At 32.2% G+C, this 8,632-nt stretch overlaps 1 protein-coding gene across 1 annotated transcript; it reads right to left on the bottom strand.

Annotated features, from left to right (window-relative positions):
* Nucleotides 1-1,727: 1,727 nt before the first annotated feature.
* On the bottom strand, nt 1,728-8,175 carry LOC132727125 (PR domain zinc finger protein 4-like). Its single transcript, XM_060712532.1, has 5 exons — nt 8,097-8,175; nt 6,915-7,033; nt 4,911-5,151; nt 3,605-3,886; nt 1,728-3,133 (listed from the first exon to the last, which is right to left on the bottom strand). The coding sequence occupies exons 2-5, from the start codon at nt 6,963-6,965 to the stop codon at nt 2,691-2,693; spliced, it is 1,017 nt and encodes a 338-aa protein (XP_060568515.1). The 5' UTR covers nt 6,966-7,033; nt 8,097-8,175; the 3' UTR covers nt 1,728-2,690.
* Nucleotides 8,176-8,632: the final 457 nt, after the last annotated feature.

Raw genomic sequence — 8,632 nt, 5'->3', positions numbered from 1 at the left:
AATTTGAACTTTGCGTACGTGTAAAAGTCGAACCTATATTGGACAAGGCGCAGCTGTGTACATTTTTGAAAGCAGTTATTAAATTTTATCGTCACAATGGTTTGATACAATGATGAGTATGACTGGTTTCATTGTTCATCCTTTTTATCAAGACGCGGACAGAGAATGTTTAGGCTACTTCCTGCACTAACATTTATTATGAATTATATGATATAATTATAATACAGATTACAATGCGCGAACTTTCAATAAAAATTAAGTTAGTTTAATTTAGTTGAAAACTATACAATATAGTTCATTGTTTTCACCAGGTGTTACCACAGAAAAGAAAACAAACAAACACAGAAGTTTAAATTTTACTTGTCAGACAGTCGGAATAAGACTTTGAAGAAAATCGATGTGCTATCAATAATTGACTGGCTAGGTGTGTTTTGGTAAACAGAATGCAGAATGGAATGTTTAATTCATTGACATTAAACACATGCAAGAAGTAATTATTGAATGAAACGAAGCAGTGAATGCTTTGGTCTGTATTTTTGCATGAATTTTTTACCAAAGCAACATAGTTTTAGATGTCTGCTATCTATGCTTTAAATATAGCAAGTTTGACATAAGAAGACTTAAATGTGTTATACTATGCAAGTCTATTTAAAATAAGTGACTTCCAGAGCGGGACCAATTTTGATCCCAGGGACATGATAAACTTTGGCAGAGGACCACAAGGTGATGCTACATGCCAAATATCTGTACTTTCAAAGAAGATATCAAACATGTACATGTTTATGTCAACTAGGTGGCCAACAAGATGGGGCCATTTTTGACGCCATGGGACATACCTTGTTAATAAAACATGCCAAATACCAAAGCTGTGGGCATTGTAGTTTCACAAAAGAAGACGTGCATGCATTTTCCTTTACTACTATATATAAACTAAGTGATCCCCAGGGCAGGCAAATTTTGACCCAATGGACATGATTTATATACTTTAGGCAGAGGACCAAAATGTGATGCTAAATGCCAAATAAGCTCTGGGCATTGCACTTTCAGACAAGAAGATTAACACATGTTTACTATACATGTATAGTCTATGTAAACTAAGTGGTCCCAGGACAGGGCCATTTATGGCCCCAGGGGCATGAATTCATATAACTATTGTAGGGGTCCACAATGCAATGATACATTGAAAATATTCAAGCTCTGGACATTGTAGTTTCACAAAACGTTTAAATGCATTGTCTTTTGCGAGTCTAAATTAAATGACCCCTAGAAGGGATCAATATTGATTTATATAACTTTTGTAGAGGGCTACAGGGTGATGCTACATGCATAATATCTAAGCTCTCTGACAAAATATTATTAAAGATCTTATATTTTAATTTTTAGCTCCTGTGACCAATTTATGCATCAGATTGAAACTATCTATACGACTTTGGTAGAGGGTTACCTAGGGATCATTCCTGTGAAGTTTTGTCAAAATCTACCTAGTAGTTTCGGAGGAGATGTTGTTAAAAGAAACGGTGGATAACAACAAACCACACAGGACAGTCAATTTGCTATACTTAAAGATTACCTATGATCACTTTGTGCTTAGGTGAACTAAAAAACAAAATATTGTATTAATATTGTAAATTTTATTGACAAAATGCAGTTTATCATTGCACTAATTATCATATAACAAAAGAAATTTAAATAAATTAAAATAAATAAATAAATAATCAACAACAAAACAGTGTATATTTCCTAACTGATTAACCACATTAACAGATCTTGCCATTCCTAGATATAAAATAATAAAAAGGTTACTAAGTAATTATAAATTGATCATCATTGATGATCATTACAAAACAGAGATTTCTTTTTGAGATATCAAAAAATACATTTAAAAGCTATGACATTGTGACCTCCATTTGAAATGATAAGAATTTATACTTGTTAATTACATGTATTGTTTATAAGAAAATGAAGATTTTAAGATCTACCCTTCAGTGTCAGCACTAAATGTTAAGGATGGGACCATCAGTCGTCAAATACATTCTTGTATTCTTAGATAAAAACGCAACATCAAATCTCATCATTGCACAGTTGTAACATTTTTATAACAATATGAAAAACTGGCTTTTAACAAGATTTGTAATAGATTGTTAGAGCAACACACCACTAGATTTATGCAAATTTTTATAAAAATTTAAGAAGAGTGCAAGAAAAGTAATTGAAGGTAGCCTAAGACATTGAGATATATTTATAACTTAATAAATTTCATAAAATCTGAAAAAATATTCAAACAGATTAAAGTGGCATTAGATACTTCAAAGCAAGTATAAATATCAAATGTTTAAGTACAAGTCAAGAAGTCAATTGTTTTTATCTTTCACCATAGATGTTTTTGACTTTATATTCTAATTTGCATGTATAATAAATAATCTACACAACCCACAGAAATTTCACTACTGTATATAAATTAATTAGCTCAAAATGAAGCTTTAATAGATTATGAAAATTTAAACATTTCTTAAACTTTTGTCAAAGTTTATCTCCCTTTTAAATTTTCATAACTGTTTATATAATTGAAGATGTGCAGCTTTGAATCAATATTTCATTTGAATAAATATTTGATATTCAGTCTCAAGATAAGTGAGTTTCACAACACCAGATCTAAACACATATTACATTGTAAGTTACAAAACGATTGCTTAAATTTCATGATCTTCACTGACAGTTTGTAAAGGAACCATTTCATCATTGTCTAACTTAACCACCTCAGCTAAACTAAGGTACGATGATTCTTTCCCGTTCTTTTCTCTACAGATCTTTAGATGCCGGTCTCTATGGTATTTGGTTTGAAACCCTTTAAAACATTTATTGCACATATAATTTCGCTCACCCGAATGAACTTTTAGGTGTTTTTTGAGATTCTGTGTCTTATGAAACGTTTTTCCGCACACTTCACATGGATAGGATACCTCTTTAGTATGCACATATGTGTGTGTTTTTAAGTCAGATCTACGACCAAATACTTTATCACAATATTCACATTTAAAGTTTTTATCACCAGTGTGAACAACTAAATGATTGTTAAGATGGGCTTTTTGTCTGAACGCTTTGCCGCACTCCTCACATTTGTACTGTTTCTCCCCTATAAAAGTAAAATACTTATACAATAATATCTGGAAAAAAGTAAGTTTGCATAAGCTCTAGCATAACAGATAGCATTGAAATTTTAATGTTTACAGTCAAACCTGTGTTACAGACCATCTCTGAATACAGATAACACTGTAGATAAAGGCCAGTTTTTGACAATCCCTTAATGACAACTGGAATAAAGTAACTTCCTAATAAATACCACTTGTCTATAAAGACCATTACTTGTCTCTCCATTAGTGGCCTTTGTTCACAGGTTTCACTATATCTAACATATATATAATCTTTGTTGATGAGGAATTGAAAGCATGAAACTTTAAATTTCATAATAGAAACACAGCATGACTGATGAATAAATAATTTAATTTTATAAGAAGATTCAAACAAGATGCTTAGATCCGAAATAATGATTCTATAAGTTTAAAAACAATATAATTATGATATAAATTTGAATCTATATATTTACCTGTATGAATATGCATGTGTGTTTTCAGGTTACTGGAATCAGAGAACTGTTTCTTACAGTACGGACAGCTATGTGGCTTCACAAACATATGTATTGCCATGTGTCCGTTCAACTTTCCTTTTGATTTGAATTTTTTACCACACACATAACATGTAAAGTTGAAATTATATTTTTCTGGATGTGCCACTTTAAGATGAGAATGGAGCAATCGTTTGACAAGAAAATAGAGACCACATTCCTCACACTGATTGAATTTAATATTGCCAGGGTTTTGAGAAATTCCTGAAAAGTAATTTTGGAGAATTCAAGTGTTTCTTATAATAAAATGTTCAGACTTTTAATGTATTACAGTTGTATAATCAAATGGACTTCTAGAACAAGCTTCAAGCTGCTAAGTACAAATGTCAAAGACATGCACTGAAATTTCATTACAAACTATATCAAATCACAAAACTATAATTAATCACTTTTTAAATCCTGGATTTTTTTATCATCTAGAATTATAAAAACAAAGTTTCATCTGTGTAAAAATTGCAGTGTTTTTCCCATACAGTGTTGTTTTATTTCTGGGAAAAATACAAACTTTCAGCATTACTTAGCTATATTTCTAAAAAAAATCAACACGAGATAGCTTTACTGATATTTTGAAACATTCAAGTAGCTAGATAGCGTGCATACTAAAGTAATAACAAAGGCTCAAGATGGATTCCAACACTTGGCTAAGATTTATAATACATGTATACAAAGGGCCTTACAAAATCCTACATGCCAACAAGAATGATTTTTTATCACAATGACATTCAGCTACTTAAAGATTACCTTTAATACCTTAACTTTCTAATAAATTTTACAGATGAAAATAGGGACCTCCATGGCAGAGTGGTAAATTTGCTCACTTCAAATCTCTTGTCCCTCACTGCTGTTGGTACAAATCCCATCAGGGACTTCAGATTATGTCATGTGAGGAAGCTATCCAGCTACCTTACAGAAGGTTGGTGGTTCTACTGAGGTCTTCCAGCACCAGTAAAAGCTGGAAAGTTGTCATAAGACCTTTACATTGTCAGATTGACTTAAAATCCAACAAAAAGATCAACAAAAACTGTCAGAAGGCCAGTGTGCTAGACAATTCTCAGGGTTTGATAGTAAAATACAAATCTGGATAATGTAGAATTTTTTAAGTTCAAAAACGGGCCATAATTCTGATTTATGGGCCTTGGAGAGTGACCCAGTATGCCCTGAAACAAGTGTGTGAAGATTCAAACCAATAGTATCAAATAGTCAAGTTAAGAATAAGACTTCTACTTACCTAACTGATAACAAATCTCCGCTGAGAACCACATAAGTAACTCTTCTTCTTTGATTTCAGTTTTAGTCACTATAAAGAACATGTTCTGATCTCTATATAGTGTACAGTTTTGTTCGAGTAAAGACGGAGCAAATCGTATAAACATTGTCCAGTTACACACACTCTCGTTCTTCATCTGTAACACTTCTACCTGATTATCTCCCTTAGCTTGTAAATCATCATCTGTCTCAGCTTTACTAAGCTATAAAAACATAAATATCATGTTTTAAAGCAGCACACCTCCAGATTCATGTTAATTTTATTGAAATTTTTGAAAATGTTTTAAAAAGGAAAATATTGTGAGATGAACAATTAAAGCAATTTACATATTGCAATCGGCGCTTTTAATACAAGAAAATTTCCAAAAAATGGTCAACATAATATTATGCAAAAACAGACCTTACTGTGTTAGTAATGTAGTAGAAATATGGTGATAAGAAACTGCAAAATCAGTCTTAAACCGACCATAAAATGTGAAATATAACTTGGATCTTGATTTTTTTTTACCTTTCTTAAAATATTAGTACATTTTTCTCAATATTGATTTTCTTGAAATATTTTGGCTCATCTGGAGGCGTGCAGCTTTAAATATCACTGTCAACTAATCAAATTTTGTGACAGAAATGTTTGCCAAAGAGTCGGCGTTTCCCACTTGTTAGAGGGGAATGTATCAAATTTTACAGTATACATAGTGTATACAGTGACAACACAAATTCAGGAAACTGATCTTCAGAAACTGATTCGTTTTTCTTTTCACTAACTTTCATATTTTATGAAGTCTTAAAAAGTATGATATATATAACTCATCAAATTTTAGAATAAAAAGTTGGAATGTATGATATCAACAGCAATTTTATCATAACAAGATATGTTTGTAAAACATGTATGCGCCCTATCAGCAGCCAATTAGTCATGTGATCAGGTTATTATGCATGACTTTTGACCCAGTGAAATAATAATAATAAAATAATATTTGCATAAATTTTATGAATCATGTAGGCCTCATTAATGACAGCCAAGTTGTTTTATTACATAAGACCTTCAAATGTGTACACCAAATGCATTTTTAGTTAAATATAAAAAACTTGAGTTGTTGAGTTATTGGTCAGAAACCGTCATTAAGTACAAGGTAAATATGACATTGACCCCTTGACCCCAAAATCAATAGGGGTCATCTGCTGGTCATGACCAATCATCGTACAAAGTTTGAAGGTCCCAGGCCTAAGCGTTCTTTAGTTATTGATAGGAAACCGTTTTTACCTAATAGGTCAATGTGACCTTGACCTTTGACCCCTTGACCCCAAAATCAATAGGGGTCATTTACTGATCATGACCAATCACCACACCAAGTTTGAAGTTCCTAGGCCTAAGGGTTCTTTAGTTATTGATCGGAAACCCTTTTTGCTTACAAGGTCAATGTGACCTTGACCTTTGACCCCTTGACCCCAAAATCAATAGGGATCATCTACTGGTCATGACCAATCACCATACCAAGTTTGAAGTTCCTATGCCTAAGGGTTCTTTAGTTATCACTTGGAAACCATTTGGTCTACGGACCGACAAGTGCAAAGCAATATACCCCCTCTTCTTCGAAGTGGGGGCATAATAATTACTGTTGGAAAGTTTGATATCAACAGCAAATTTATCATAATAAGTTGGAATGTTTGATATCAACAGCAATTTTATCATAATAAGTTGGAATGTTTGATATCAGTGCCATGACACCTGTTCCAACTGACCATGTTATGCACCATTTTCTGTTTAGTCAATATTTCCTTGGAAATTTTCAGTTAAAATAATGAAAGGATTTGCAACCCAGATTAAAAAATTAAACAATTCCATTTAAGCAAGATATAAGCATGGTAAGTGAAATAAGGCATATTTGCATACAAGATTCAACATTAATAAATGACAGCAATGTAAAATTATAGGAATCATGTTGCCATGTAAACTACATGTACATACCAGGAAGGGTTGAAATCCATGAACTTGTTCCTCATATTCCTGTGTTGTCATAGTAACAGTTTGTCCAACAACTGGTCCGAACCTTGTTCTTTCAGATAAACATCCTTTACACCAAACACCTGTTGATTGGAATATATAAAACATGTATAGGCCTTTGAATGCTAGCAGAAGTAAAATCTTGTCTAAGACTAAAGGGTAAAATATAGATCAGGCATGCCTGCACAAATATGTGATCTGTCTGAATATGACCGATGACAATTTTAGTATGTTCATAATGAAATCACTTTATCTGCTGAATTGACATTTTGGATTCACCCAGCTTAGTATTACGGAACAGTCCATTCAAAGATACCAACAGAACCTGGTCAGACTGCCCAGATATGCAAGCTGATCTGGCTTTATACTGGTGGTAAAGGCTAAACACTTCCTATTCCAGCAGTGCAAGGGTTAAAATACTAATGTACTGTTTCAAATTCAAAGCAGAAAAAGCTTAGTGTATTTACAGGATTCCAAGAAAACACTCGTATATTACCTATGAGTACACATGCTGTGTTAACGCTCAAATGTTAAAATTCTAAGTTAAAAAGGGGCATAAGTTCTGTATAACTAAAAAAGATATTGCTTTCAGAATTATGCCCATTGTTTAACTTTTCACTTAAGTATTCTAATTCTTTTGAAATGTTTGAATAATTGGCTACATTAAAGGTTTTGCATGACATCAACAACAACGACTTCACAGCGATCTTTATAGTTTGACTTTTCCTTTGAAACACCCAAGATAAAACTTAGTAAAATTTCAAAATCTATTCATTTAAATAATTAATATAAATTCAATTCAAATGCAATATTTCAAAGATTGACTATCATAATAATGATCAACAAAAATTGATAATGATAAATGTTTATGATACTATACAAAAAACAACCTAAATTATAAAACGAATGCCCAACTCTTTTTAAGAATTCAAAGTAACCAATACATTCTGAATGATATAGAAAATTCGGTCACATGGATTATAAATTTTTTTCCATAGCAAAATATAAAACTGAACACAATTATGGCTTAATGTCAAGTTATTTTCATTTTTACTTGTTCACTAACCATTTACACCTGGATGGGCCTAATGTCACTTTAATTTTAATTGCAGGATAAAATGTTATTATAAATGAAGTTATACAAACCTGGAAAAGGTTTAAATTCCGACGTAGCAGTTTGCTGGAGAGTAAAACATGGAGGGAGAGAGGCTCGCGCTCGGCTAAGATATGGGGGTTTGGGATATCAACAAATCTGTTTGTTTACCTACAGGGCTCCTTCATCTTTTAACATCAACAAAAAATTTTAAAAATTAATAATTGATGTCAAAAAGAAAACTTAAAATCAAAATTATTAAAATGAGCTAATCTAAAACTTTTCTTTGGGGGGTTACATCGACCCCACTATAGGTTATAACAACTTTCCACTTTTGGTGGGGAAGACCACAGTGCCCATCTGACATTATTTCGTCACAAATGGGCCACCTGAGAGAACACAGCTTTTGAAGGCCCGGGTAGTTTTACATTTTATAATCCCAAGCACTTGTGTGCCGAACACACAGTGAGAGGAAAGTGGTTTATACTAAATTTAAATAAAGGGCATCCTTTTGTTTTCGTCTACCCTTTTCTGTTTTAAATTTCCTGTCCTAATTAAAAATTCATATTCAAAAAAATTAGAATTTGAA

This window comes from Ruditapes philippinarum, unplaced genomic scaffold (genome assembly GCF_026571515.1).
Source record: "Ruditapes philippinarum isolate M1 unplaced genomic scaffold, ASM2657151v2 ctg1111_1_1_1_1, whole genome shotgun sequence".
Classification (NCBI taxonomy): domain Eukaryota; kingdom Metazoa; phylum Mollusca; class Bivalvia; order Venerida; family Veneridae; genus Ruditapes; species Ruditapes philippinarum.
Note: the sequence above shows the minus strand (reverse complement) of the source record. Positions and strands in the feature narration are given on the sequence as shown.